Consider the following 14,029-nt stretch of genomic DNA (forward strand, 5'->3'; position numbering starts at 1 on the left):
CTAACTGTGACAATAGAGTATTCTCATCACATTGAAGAATCTGAACAAGATGGATTCGAACCTGATTTGTGCTAAAACCCAAGAAGATACTTGTGATTAATTTGAATTACTTTGTTTTGAAATCAAAATTAAATAATTCATCATATACAATTTAAACTCTCCATCAAAAATGATGAGTAGGAAAATAGAAAGGAAACTCCTAATACTGTAGTCTGTAGCACAGTCACTTAAATACTGGCTTTAGTGTGGTGTTAGTTTTGGTAATTACAAGTTCTTTATAACCTCAAAGGAACTTGGATCTTGGAATGACGTCAAAACCATTTTAATTGTTCAAGTTCCAAATTAAGACACAAATAGGATGGACATCCACAGTGACTGGTATTAGTATTTCCTAATGGCAATTAGCCTTAATAACAATGTGATTTTCTTAGCACAACTTTAAAATCTTGTAGGAACGTATTTAGTAAAAGAAGACTGTGTAAGAAAGACTTAAAGAGATATAAATGATCTGACGTCCACAGGAACATAAGGCAGCCATTTGGATTTTAACACTGCTGGGGTTATTTAGAAAGTTCTGACTTCAGGGGAATATTTCTGTTCATTTCTCCCAACTATAAACTGGAGTATTTCAACTTCTAATTGTAAATGAAACGTACAAACTGCATATGTCATTTTTATCAATCTCCTTCCCCCACCAATCTAAACACTTCAACTTAGTATTTCAAGATACGCGTTAAAATGGTCGCACTTGGAAAACTTAGTACTGAATTGGTTTTGTGGTTCTAGCTATAAAAACTCTTAGAATAACTGGTGCCTGAACGACTTTAGTAATGCTTATTTTTACCCATATTGATGCAAACACATGGTTTGGTCACGTTAGAAAATCTAAAGCCTATTGTTTCTCGTAGGATTTAGTTGGAAGGAATATTTGCCTTAATTTTGTCAAAAACTCAAACGCAATAATGCTATACGAATAATAATAATAATAATAATAATAATAATAATAATAATAATAATAATAATAATAATAATAATAATAAATATTTTAGATACTTTTATTTTGAAGGCTAACTCTGACGTTTGTATACATCCGGAGGCTGTAGAGGCGTGCTAATCCTCCGCTGGGGTGATTTGGCGGGTAATACTTTTGTATATTTCTAATTTCGGTCGGCGCATAGTCTGAAGCAGGACCTAAGTGATGCTAAAGTGACTTTTAAGAAGTGTGCGAAATGTTGTCAACGCCAACAGAGGAAAGAAAGTACTTTTGCAGCCCTGAGGTAAGCTTGGAAAGTGGGGAGGGACTGTTGTTTCAATAAGCTAAGCAAACTTTTAAGTTAGCCTTTGCTAACTTTACGCTGCAGGCTCGTGCACCAGGTGATACACGGAGTCGAATTGAAGCATTAATTGCTTTTCGTGTGTGTAATAGGGAGCTGAGAAGTGAATATTGAAGCAAAGTCGCCCCTTAAACAGACTTGGCAAACTTTATGAACGTGTTTATTTGCTAATATTTTCTGTCAGGCGATTAGCAGACTGAAGCTGCAGGGCCGTGTACGGCGCGAGCCTCAGGACGAAGGTGGGATCATGGAGTCTATCGGTGGGGAGAACCAAACCAAGATGGGCATAGCCTCTCAGACCCATAATTTAAAAAAGGGTGAGGCTTTGCAATCCTGCTTTTTTTTTTCTTTTTTCTTTTTTTTTTTTTTTTTGGTCAAAACTTGCCTCAGAACTCCATTACACATTTTGTCACATTAAAGCCACAAATATTTAGTGTGTATTTATTAGATGAAAGGACAATAATAATGTTATTTAAAAAAACTAATTAACTGACACAATGATATTGCAATGAAAATATATTGTGGAACCCTAGCATATACTTCAGTGTATAGAGCTGCAAAGCTGGTAGAAAGATTCCTCAGCAAAAAGTCAACTAATGATTGACTCTGGAGGCATGCATATTTTGGGAGATTTGTTTTTAATTTTTATTATATCAGTCCTAATGGAATTTATGAAAACTTTGCGCATATTTTGACATAACGTGAAAAAAATAAGATGCTATGACTATACTTTAAATGCTAATAAACTCTATTTAAGTGTTAGTTTTGTTGTGAAATGACCTCATTGTCCAAAACTTGTTCCAGTTTTGATATCATGATCCAATTTTTGGGTCATTTTTTTCCCCTCCAACCCACAGAAGCCATGCTGCTGTTCCAGAAGACCCGCACCGATAACTCTCTGGTTCTCCTGACGAGGAAGTTTGCTCAGAGACTAAATCACTCTCGAGGTGGACTGGTGGACCTCAACTTGGTCTCATCGGAGCTCAAAGTGTCCAAGAGGCGTCTGTATGACATCACCAACGTGTTGGAAGGAATCAATCTCATGAAGAAGACCTACAAAAACCACCACCAGTGGTTGTAAGTACAGTCAACTCTTATTATTCATGCGTTACCATCAGCAAATTAACTCTTTAAGTGAGCTGATGGGCAGTACATAGCACTAATTGAAGTCGCCTAAACAATTTAACATGAATAGAATGTGAAACCTTTTTTAGAAAATTGCTTCAATTGATTTTGAAATTGGGTTCAAAATGAAGGCAGCTCAGACAGAACGTCCAGTGGAAAGCTGCTGCTTTTTACGGTCAGCCCAAACCTCAAACGTATGAAATAGATTGATTGATTGTATCTATTAATCACATATTTGTTTTTGGAAGATTTATTCCTGGAAAAATCTGGATATAAGATTTTTTTTTTTTCCCCCCACTAATGTGCTGGTTGGGTTTCTGTAGTTCAGAGTGATAGCACGCCCCCGGCGGCCATCTTGTGTGCGAAGCGTTTTTTCACAGCTTCTATTTATTTGAACTTTGAATTCAGGAGAGCTTTACGGTGGACTATCAGGACCAGACAAAGCTTTTATTTCTTATTACAAGAGCAAAGTCTAATGACAATAGAGTCGAAATAATATGAGAATAAGGTTGTAATACAATGAGAACTTTTTATCACATCAGTACATCTGCCACAATAACAGTTTTTGCTGGACAATAATAAATTGCCCAGAGGTTATTGTGATAAACCATAATATTGTTGTTTTGAGATCACTTTCAAGTAATATATTGATAACGGCATAATAAAGCAAGAACAAGTTCTCAAAAATGATGAAACTTTCAATTGAACATTTAACACTGGAGCTGGAAGACGTTTTAAAAAACCAAAACGAATAATAATATCACAACTATTTTCTTGTAATTCAAAAAAATATATATCTTGTTGCCTTAACCTCATTCTCCATTATACAACTAACAGTAGGGTTGAATGAATTAAAAGCCACTTTTTCAAAGTATTTTTTGTCATTTTGTAATTTTTTATTTTTTTTTTTAGAAAAGAAAGCAAAAAAAAAACATATTGATATAAAACAAAAAAGAGAGATTTTATTTTGAAGTGGCATCGCCCGGCTCTATTCTCCTGTGCCCAGGGGTGGCCCTGTGGAGGACAACCTCGGCAGAAGCCTGGAGTCTCTGATCGAGGAGGAGGAAAAGCTGGACGAGCTCATCCAAATCTGCGCCCGGCAGATCAGCAGCCTGTGCGAGGAGAACCTGCATGACAGATATCCTTGGGGCTTCCAGCCTTCGCTGTCGGATACATTGGGCTGTTTTTGTTTCAGATTTACCCGCAAATACACATCGGTTACTTTCCTGAACTCCGCCGATCACGTACGCCTACCTGACGTACGAAGACATCAGGAGCATTCCGAGTTTTGAACAGCAGACTGTGATTGTAATCAAAGCTCCGCCCGAGACTCGCCTTCAGGTGCCACATCCAGAGGAGGTACACAGATCAGGATGATTTCAGATTCTTCTGCAAAAGTCACTTCGTAATCACACCGTCCTCTTCTTCTCTGACGCTCAGAGCTTGCAGATTCACCTCAGAAGCACCAACAGACCCATCGATGTCTTCCTCTGCTCTGACACACCGGTTGCCATGGAATCCATGGAGACGCCGGCTGCGGGCAACACCAGCGGTGGACAGGTTAATCTACCCACCTGTGGGAAAGACTCCTCTGCACCTCCGTTCTTCTCAATGCAGACGTCGACTAAAGGTGAGCAAATCACTTTATGAAAGGAAAATAAAAATCTATATGAACAAACCGGGCCGTCTGTGGAACGAGGTTATTATAGTTAACTAAAACTGAAATTGTTTTGTAACTTTTGTTAACTGAATAAATAAATAACAGTAATTAATATGGAAAAAGTAAAGCTAACTGGAACGATATTGTGTGTTTTATAAATCTAACTAAAACATACTGAAATTATAGATATATTCTATGTTTTTGTGTTAATTTTTTTTTTAGCCTCTTGAACTGATGTGAAATAGATTTTTTCCCCCCTCCACACGCAGCTGTTAGCAAATTACTGTATTTTCCACACTATAAGGCACACCTAAAAACCTTCAATTTCCTCAAAAGCCGACAGTGCGCCTTATAATCCGGTGTGCCTTATATGTGGACCAGTATTGAGCCACAACAGGCCTAGCAGCCGCCGACTTCATTTTCGCCCGTAGAAGAAGAAGCGCCTGGTGCATGCTGGGATAGTTGTCAGACGCTGGTTTGTTAATAAAGTTTGAATGACCTATCTACCTACCGACCTGATAATCAGGTCGTCTGCAGGTCATTTAGCACCACGTTCTCCAAGAACATGCTGTGCGTGACCGGAGAAGGGTGACCATCGTCCGGCTGCGCCCCGGCCTAGTCGCGGACGGCTCTCCTCGCTGACCGGAGTTGGACTGTTCTGTTGACATTTTTTTATGTCAACAAAGTGGCTTTAGACATTCATCCGGGGTGCTTCGACTAGGGTTACCAAGGGACCAGCCCCTATACATTTAAAGCCGGGGGGGGCGGGGGAAGAGAGACGGAGACGGCAGCGTGTCGGTTTGTCTGTGTTACCCAGAAAGCAGTTGGGCACAATATCGCAACACCAACACCATGAGTGAAACAATGACTGGGACAGCCTACTATATAATGTACTCGAGGACCAATTCTTTATTATTACACATCCACATTTGTAGAGTAGGGAACAAAGGGATGGGTGTCAACCCTAACTGTGGTGTCTATTCTATGTGCCTTATAATGCGGTGCACCTTATATATGAAAAAAGCACTAAAATAGGCCATTCATCGAAGGTGCGCATTATAGTGCGGAAAATACGGCACTTAACTCCATGCTGGTGGCGCTTACGCTAGTCCACAAAATGATGACAGCAAAAATTGGGTAAAATACCAAAGTCAGGTTTTTGTTCAGCAATTATTGAATCCATTTTCTGAAATGGTTTCTTCTGTTAAGTATTTATTACCCAATCAATGTACATAATCTCAATATGCTACTTTCATCCTTTTGAAATCTGCACCTAAAAATTAACCAATGTATGTAAAAAATAAAACTACTATTATAACTAATTAAAACTAAGCTAAAACTAGACAATATTTAACTAATAAAAAATAAACAGTATGAGTGAGTTGTTCCAGCACAATATACGGTTACATCTCCTCCACCCATATGTGATTTCAGGGAATCATCCCCTAAACTTGGTGCAGAATCCTTTTAATTTAGCTACATCAGTAGGTTTTCCACTGTCACTATTAATGTCACACGTCTTCATCTCAGTCACTTAGAACTAGACCACGTTAATACTAGGGCCGTAGTGATACAACAATCTCACGATACGATACACAATATCTGCTCATGATACGATATATATTGCGATATTCAGCAAACGAACAATTCAATACACTTTTGCGATTTTAGAAAGATTTTAGAGGGAAAGAGTGATTTTGGTGACATTTTCTGACTTTTATAGAGTTGGTTTGAATTAATTTTTTTTTTTTTTATTAGGTTTTAACAACAAAATACAAAATGTACAAAAGTATATGAACAAGATATGAAGACTTTTTTTTTTTCCATAACAGAACCGAACAAAAGTCGTACAGAACACATGAATAAGCCTTCCCAAATAAAATCCAGAGGACTAAGAAAAGAAAACAAGAAAAAACAGAAAGTAGATACGTTAGAAGAAGAAATAAAAAATACATTAGTCTTGTGTGCAAAGTACAATGATATAAATCTAGGTCTTAATAGTGAAAGAAAGGAAAAAAAAAAAAAAAAAAAAAGGGGGGGGGGAAGGATTTAAGAAAAAGGTACATCAATGGGTATTAATGACAAAATAAATAATTTGATAAATAATATGATAATGTAAATAAAAAAGGGTCAGGCAAAAGCAAAAATTTAGTTGGGCACCATACGGGACGGTAATGTCTGAACAAAATCAAAAAACGGCTGCCAAATCTTTAAAAATTTGGTTGTGGAACCTCGTAGGGTAAATTTAATCTTATCAAGTTTACTAAAGTGTAAAGCATCTTTAATCCAGATTTCAAATGAGGGAGGCAAAGCTGATTTCCAGCACAGCAATATTCTACGCCTCGCCAACAAAGTGAGAAATGAAACCAGATCAGCCTCAAGTCTTGACAAAGAAACCGTCTCAGAAAGTACACCAAACAATGCAGTTAGTGGATCAGGCTGGATGGACATATGAGCTACTTCAGACAAGGCTGCAAAAATGTTTGTCCAATAATGCTTTAGTGATGGGCATGACCAAAACATATGGATCAGTGAGGCCGGTGTTTGATGGCAACGATCGCATTCCGGACTAACGTCTGGGTATATTTTTGAAAGCCTGGCCTTAGTCCAGTAAGTACGATGCAAGACCTTACACTGAAGTAGTCCATGTCTGGCACACAGTGACGAACCATGTACACGGTAAAGAATTCTGTCCCACAAGTCATCTGGAAACAGAAAGCCAAAGTCCTCCTCCCATGCCGCTTTGATTGAGAGAATTGGGGACTCACGAAAACAGCACAATCTCTCATATAAACATGAAATAGGACCCTTTTTCGGTGGGGGAGGTGACAGAAGATTATCCAAATCATTAACAGGAGGTTTAAAGGGAAAGAGAGAAGTTTTTGCCTTGACATAACTTCGGACCTGTAGGTAACGAAAAAAGTGGCTCTTTGGGAGGTCGAATTTTGCAGAAAGCTGATCAAAGGAGACGAATGTACCCTCCTCATAGAGGTCACTAAAGCTTTTGATACCATGAGAGAACCAAACGGAGAAAGCACTATCGATCATAGAGGGCCGGAATAAAGGGTTCTTGAAGATAGGAGATTGTAAAGAAAAAAAGTTTAATTTAAAATAGCGGCGGAACTGAAACCAAATTTTCAGAGTCACTCTCACCATTTTGTTGTTCGGAATTTCAGCTCCTGATAGCAATTTGGGAGCATAAACTAAAGCAGACAAAGACGATCGTATACAGGATGAGGCTTCCAAATCCAACCAAGCCGGGGCACCGTCCAAATCATTTGCCTTTAGCCAATAAATAAGAATTCTAATATTGGATGCCCAATAATAAAACATAAAGTCCGGCCATGCCATTCCACCCACACTTTTTGGTCTCTTAAGATATGATTTACGAATTCTAGAAGGTTTATGATCCCAGATAAATCCAGTGATGATTTGGTCCAGTTTGCTAAAAAAAGAAACGGGGATAAAGACAGGGACACACTGAAAGAGAAAAGAAAACTTGGGAAGCACATTCATTTTAATCGTATTAATTCTCCCAGCAACGGATAAATGAAGCAAAGACCATCTATCTACGTCTTGTTTGACCTTGTCCACCAACGGCTCAAAGTTAAATTTAAAAAGGTCGCAAAATTTACATTTGACCTTAACCCCTAAATATGTAAAACCATCAAGGGCAACTCTAAATGGAAGAGAAGCAAGTGAATATTTTCGAGCCACCGAGTTTAATGGAAAAATTTCACTTTTGCCAAGGTTAAGTTTATAGCCAGAGATGCGGCTAAATTGATCAAGAGTTGAAAGTACAACAGGAACTGAAGAGGCTGGTTTAGAAATATAGAGAAGCAAGTCGTCGGCGTACAAGGAGAGCCGCTGTTCGATGCCTGATCTTGTGACCCCACTTAAATGTGTATTGGATCTAAGTGAGATGGCCAATGGCTCTATAGCTATTGCAAAAAGTAGTGGGGACATGGGGCACCCCTGTCTAGTGCCTCTGAAGAGAGGAAAGTATTTAGAGTAGATGGAATTTGTTTTGACAGAGGCAAGTGGGGAAGTGTACAAGAGCTTTATCCATGAAACAAACTTATTACCAAATCCAAAACGATGAAGTACATAAAAAAGGTAACCCCACTCCACTCTGTCAAACGCCTTCTCCGCATCCAGACTAATCACAAATTCAGCTTCACAAGAATCTGTGGGGTTATAGAGCACATTAAATAACCGTCTAACATTGGAGAAGGCATATCTCCCCTTAATAAATCCAGTCTGGTCAGGACTGATCAACGATGGCAAGACAGTTTCCAAACGGAGGGCTAAAAGTTTGGCGAGAATTTTATAGTCTACATTTAAGAGAGAAATTGGGCGATAGGAGCCACAAGATAAAGGATCTTTATCCTTCTTCAGGATCAAAGAAATAGAAGCCTGTAACAAGGATGTAGGGAGAGTTCCAGTTTCAAATGAGTGCCTAAACATGTTCAGTAGGAGGGGAGCCAATTTAAGACTGAACTTTTTATAAAATTCGACAGGAAATCCATCCTGTCCTGGGCATTTTGAATTTTGCATATTATTAAGAGCACGTAGAACTTCTTCTACAGCCAAGGGCTCTTCCATTTTAAGACTATAAGTTCGGTCTAGTACAGGAAAAACAAGGTTATCACAGAAAGAGTCCAGAGACAAAATATCAAATGGACATTCAGACACGTATAATGACGAATAAAATTCTTGGAACTGGTTATTAATTATTTGTGGATCCGAAGAAATGCCATTGTGAGTTTGGATCTGTGGGATAAAATGTGTTGCTGACGCGTTACGAAGTTGGTGAGAAAGTAGTTTACTGGCCTTGTCACCATATTCATATTGGGCATGCTGCGACTTCAAAAGCATCTCCTCCACTTGTACTGATGCCAATCGGTCAAACTCTGCCTGTAAAGACAACCTAACATTGTATGCCTCGGGTGAGGGGGAAGCTGCGTATAGTTCGTCCAACTGCAGAATTCGAGTTGTAAGTTCTGACAACTTTGCCTTTCTCTGTTTAGTTTCGAAACTACTGTAGGATATAATCTGTCCTCGTATAAAAGCCTTAAAAGTCTCCCACAAGAGAGAGGGTGATGTACCTGGAGTATCATTTGTGGCAATGAAGAAGTCTATTTTTGAAGTAACAAAGGCCACAAACTTATCGTCAGACAACAGACGTGTGTTCAAGCGCCAAGGAACAACAGAAGGAGAGCCACCTCCCATCACCAGGTCCAATGTCACAGGAGCATGATCTGAAATTACAATGGCATTGTGAGAACAAGACCGGATATGTGGTATCAGTCGGCTGTCCAAAAGAATGTAATCAATACGAGTGTATGTATGGTGAACTGGGGAGAAAAATGTATATTCTTTACGAGTAGGGTTAAGAAAGCGCCAGGCATCAATAACTGAGAATTCTTTAAGAAAGTTATTAACTTTGGAAGAACGTGATTGTCTGTTAACATTATTTGATGACCGATCCAAAGGATCCAGCCAACAGTTCAAATCACCAGCCAAGATAAGAAAATGTGAGGATAAATCTGGAATTTTGGTAAAAAAGGAACTAAAAAAATTATAATCGTCCCAATTCGGAGCGTACACATTAGCCAAAACTAATTTTGTATTAAAGATGCTCCCACAAACAATAATGTACCTACCATTAGGATCAGTAATAATGTTAGAAGACACAAATGGTACTGATTTGTGAATTAAAATAGCAGCACCTCGAGATTTACCTTGAAAAGTTGAGTGATATATTTGGCCAACCCATCCCTTCCGGAGTCTAGAATGATCTGAAATTTTCAAGTGGGTTTCTTGTAAAAACACAATTTGAGCACCCAAATGTTGTAAATGATGGAGCACTTTACTCCTTTTAATGGGTTGATTTAAACCCTTACAATTCCAGCTACAAAACTTGAAAACCTGACCCTTTAGTAAATTATCACAATTAGATTGTGACATCCATCAATCTGTGTAAAGAATGACCCATTGATAGCACTTAAAGACCAAATAACATGTGAAAAACAGTACGACAAAACAAGAACGTTAGAACTTACCCCTGACTGCTGAAGCATCTTCCCAAACAAGATGCGCGCATACCCCCTTTTGCTAACTACTAGATACCTCTTCTCAAGCATCCACGGACCCAGTAGAACTCAAGCTCCCACCAGTGCAAAGCAGGAACAACAAAAAAAAAAAAAAAAAGTGGATCAAAGTATATTATCTAATTAAGTGTATAAATAGATATGCATCTACATACCCATACACACACAGAAATATAAATAAACAAATAAAGTATATATAGGAAATAAATCAGTAGTAAAGTTAGAAAAACTAGATTACCATTTCACAAATATAAATCAGAAATAACGAACATCAGCCTCAAACCAAGTCAAAGTTATTAGTCAGAAGGAGCACCACCTCCCAGTTTCTTAATAAAGTCTGTGGCAGCTTCGGGGTCGGAAAACTTGCGTACAACTCCATTTGGCAGTGTAATTCTCAACTCAGCAGGGTAGAACAGACCAAACTTAACGCCAGGGCACGAGTGTAGGAGACGTTTGGCATTCCCAAATTGTGAGCGTTTTTTGGCCACTGATGACGTAAAGTCTGGAAAGATAAAAATTTTCCTGCCCTGATAGAGAAGAGGTGCAGCAGCACTTGCCCGGCGCAGAATCAGTTCCTTCACATGAAAATAATGCACTCTGATGATAATTGGTCGAGGTGGAGCTCCTTCTTTAGGTTTTTCCCTGCTAGATCGGTGAGCCCGGTCCAGAAGCGGCACATCCTCCAATCCCAAAAGGTCACGCAGAAGCTGTGAGATGAATTCTCTAGAACTGGGCAATTCCAGTCCTTCAGCCAGCCCGATGAGACGAATATTATTACGCCTTGACCTTCCCTCCAGATCCTCACATTTAGCCTGTAGTTGTTTAACTTCCTCCACTAAACCAGATACAGAGGACTGCAGGGAGGACAAATCATCACTGCAAGAGGTAGCAGAAACCTCGAGCTCTTTGATTGTGGCTCCCTGAGATTCAACAAGAGACTGGATGGAGTTTATATTAGCATTAAGCTCAGCCTTCACGGATTTAATTTCTGACCTTAATGTGAGAGTAAGAGAGTCCATCCTCAAAAGTATCACAAATGTCCCGCTTCAGACCTTGCAGTGCTTTGGTGAATGTTGCCTCACTGAGCGGTGTATCTGATCCACGCTCGTCGCTCCCCAGCGGTGTCTCATCCATCCGGAGCGCGCCCGACCCGGAGCTCGCCTCAGCGGCAGTACGTCTCTGACGAGGTCCCTTAGTTTCCCTCTTGTCCATTTTACAAGAGTCGCAGTACTTTAAAGCAGAAAATGGTCCCAAACAGTGCCGAAGAAAGTTGGCGTAAACGATGACGTCACAGTTCAGCGACACGAGTGAGCGCAACCAATAATTAGCTTTAGCACAATGGACCATCCAAGGACGAAAACCACTCTTTTTTGCTCACCCGTGCCCGCAGTAATATCAGTCCTAGTGCCACCATGCAGGAGACAAGGGATCCACCCAAAATTGACAAACCAGTCCGTTTCGGGCCCGGGTCGGGCGCTCCGTAGCTAGTGCACGCTGGCTAGGTTCGGGGCGACGGCCGCGGCCTGTCACAAAAAGTTATTAAAACAAACGACTTATCGACCAAAAAAGGTGTCAAATGAACCAGGGATTAGAAGCGCACCATTATATACATATGCGAGGCTGATTTATAAATAGAGGTGTGCTTTAAAATAAATGTTTTGTCCCTGCTTTTGCGGAGCCTCGAGGAGCACGTCTTCACTCCATGGTGTTCCGGAAGTCCCCCCGGTTTGAATTAATTTAACTGAAAATTGATTAAAAGCACCAACTACACAATACCTGGCTCTGGTTGGACATGGACACAGACTTAAAGCCGACAGCTGGACAAAATGAATCAAAGTGGCGAGAAAACATGTTTCTTTTAATTGAACCAGTACAAACTGTAGCTTACATGCGTTTGTAAAGTAAATAAAGTGCACCAAGTACCCTGCTCTGAATAGTTTGATACCTTTTTAACCTTGACACTTAACATCTGAAGGAATCACTCTAAGCCTGATGACCTAATCACTCTCCCAGCGAAGCAAGCAGTGAGTGAGCAAGGTGACAGTTGGATGTTACGATACTTGCGGATGAATATCGGTTTTTTTTTCTAGGTAAGAAAATATCGATATATATTGCAAAATCGATATTATTACACAGCCCTAGTCAATACCTCAGTTTTCTCTCTGAGACAATCAGAGGTGGATTTGCTGGTTTTAAGTCATCATTATCCTGCTGCAGAACTCAAGTGAATTTGAGCTCAGGGTCAAACGGATGGCCAGACTTTCTCCTTGAGTTACAAAACAATTACAATTACAACAATTACAAAAGGTCATGCATCTCAATTACAAAAGGTAATGCATCTCCTAAAGCAACACAGCAACTCCAGATCATCACACTGCTGTAAAATGACACAACTGGGGCAAAAAAGCTCAAAGCTCAGTTTTTTAAATGTATTTTTTAACTCTGATAATTCATTCTTCTTTCTCCATCTCTTCCCCCATCCCAATTGTCTTTCCAGAGGATTCTAACAGTAGCTGTGAAACAAAGGGTTTCTCAAACCCAGAGTCTGAGGTGACACCACACTCGACACTGTTAAGTTTCATCCCTTTGACGAACTCGTGCAGTATCCCCCCGAAACTCGAGCATAACTACGCCATTTCGTCTCCGGTCTCCTCCCTTGACGGGGAGCGTTGCCGCATCAGCCTGACCACAGATGAAGGCATCACAAACTTCTCCTCAGCCTGACATGGAGATGCTTCGTTGCTGAACAGACTCTGTTGGAATCGTCATTCAGGCTGAGGGGAAATAAAAAACCCCAAAACAAAACAAAAAAAACACTACTCGCTCAAATTAAGTTTTTGTTTTGGAACTTTTACTACCTCCGAGGAAACGTCACACTGGATTTGCTCCGGAAATGCTAAGAAACTCAGGCTTATTGGCTGGATGCTGTTTGGCTACACTGTTCATCTGTCTGAGATCATTAATCGGTTTAAGACTGAGTGAGAGAACATGGATAATTTTTCCTGTTGGATGTCAAATGAACTGTAAAGACATTATAAAGGAACAAACTCGGTTATAGGATGCAACTTGAATTCACTCACTGATTTAAAAATAAAGTAAGATCCTCAAAGAATCATTCAACCTTGGATGTAGTTTGCTGCAAAGGCGGGGCAGTGTTGGGTATGTTTTATTTTCAAAGTGCTCCATCAACACAGGGCATTAATAGTGTCATCATGGGTGACATGATGACGTCACCAGGAAGTTTCCAAAGCATCTGATTCTGTCGTCCCATGCTGTCTTGAAAAGACATCCATATTTTGTTCCCACGCTCCGCCATTTTATCCCAAGACTCCAACCTATTTCCACGTTTTGCTTGTAAACAGTGCCTTTCATATCCATGTACTTTTTATTATTTTAGTCAACAGGTAATCTTGATTAATAAAAGAATCGTAGAATGCAGAAATTTCACGTTTAATTAATGCTATGTTATTTTGTAAAAGACTATGTTAACTGTTATTTCCATTGATTCCCCCATTGGAGAGTGCTGACTTATAAAGTAGGACCCCTGATCAAACTAAGACAAAGCTGAGCCACCTGCTGTTAGTTGAGATTATTTATTGGAGTTACGTAAAAATGTTTACTTTCAGTAGAGTAAGAGCGAATAAAACAGAAACTCCTTTGAACCATTGGTTTTCAGCACAGGTACAAAATCTTCCTGTGATGGGTCTAAATTAACAAGTGATGGGACAAAATGAGAACCACTTGTTGTCCCCTCATTAATTTGCACAGATTATAAAATCCTTAATGTTGTTTACTAG

General features: G+C 39.6%; 1 protein-coding gene across 2 annotated transcripts; it reads left to right on the forward strand.

The window, feature by feature from the left end:
* The first annotated feature begins 1,084 nt into the window (after window positions 1-1,084).
* e2f3 (E2F transcription factor 3) lies at window positions 1,085-13,674 on the forward strand. 2 transcript variants are annotated; one of them, XM_088010098.1, is made up of 7 exons: window positions 1,085-1,277; window positions 1,519-1,651; window positions 2,192-2,411; window positions 3,466-3,597; window positions 3,704-3,818; window positions 3,900-4,089; window positions 12,730-13,674. In XM_088010098.1, the coding sequence occupies exons 1-7, from the start codon at window positions 1,230-1,232 to the stop codon at window positions 12,954-12,956; spliced, it is 1,065 nt and encodes a 354-aa protein (XP_087866224.1). In that variant the 5' UTR covers window positions 1,085-1,229; the 3' UTR covers window positions 12,957-13,674. The 2 variants fall into 2 exon arrangements, with proteins under 2 accessions (XP_087866224.1, XP_087866225.1); XM_088010099.1 differs by lacking the exon at window positions 1,519-1,651.
* The last annotated feature ends 355 nt before the right edge of the window (window positions 13,675-14,029 follow it).

The sequence above is a fragment of the Poecilia mexicana genome, unplaced genomic scaffold, assembly GCF_051168715.1.
Source record: "Poecilia mexicana isolate PSO_F unplaced genomic scaffold, ASM5116871v1 scaffold_11, whole genome shotgun sequence".
Classification (NCBI taxonomy): domain Eukaryota; kingdom Metazoa; phylum Chordata; class Actinopteri; order Cyprinodontiformes; family Poeciliidae; genus Poecilia; species Poecilia mexicana.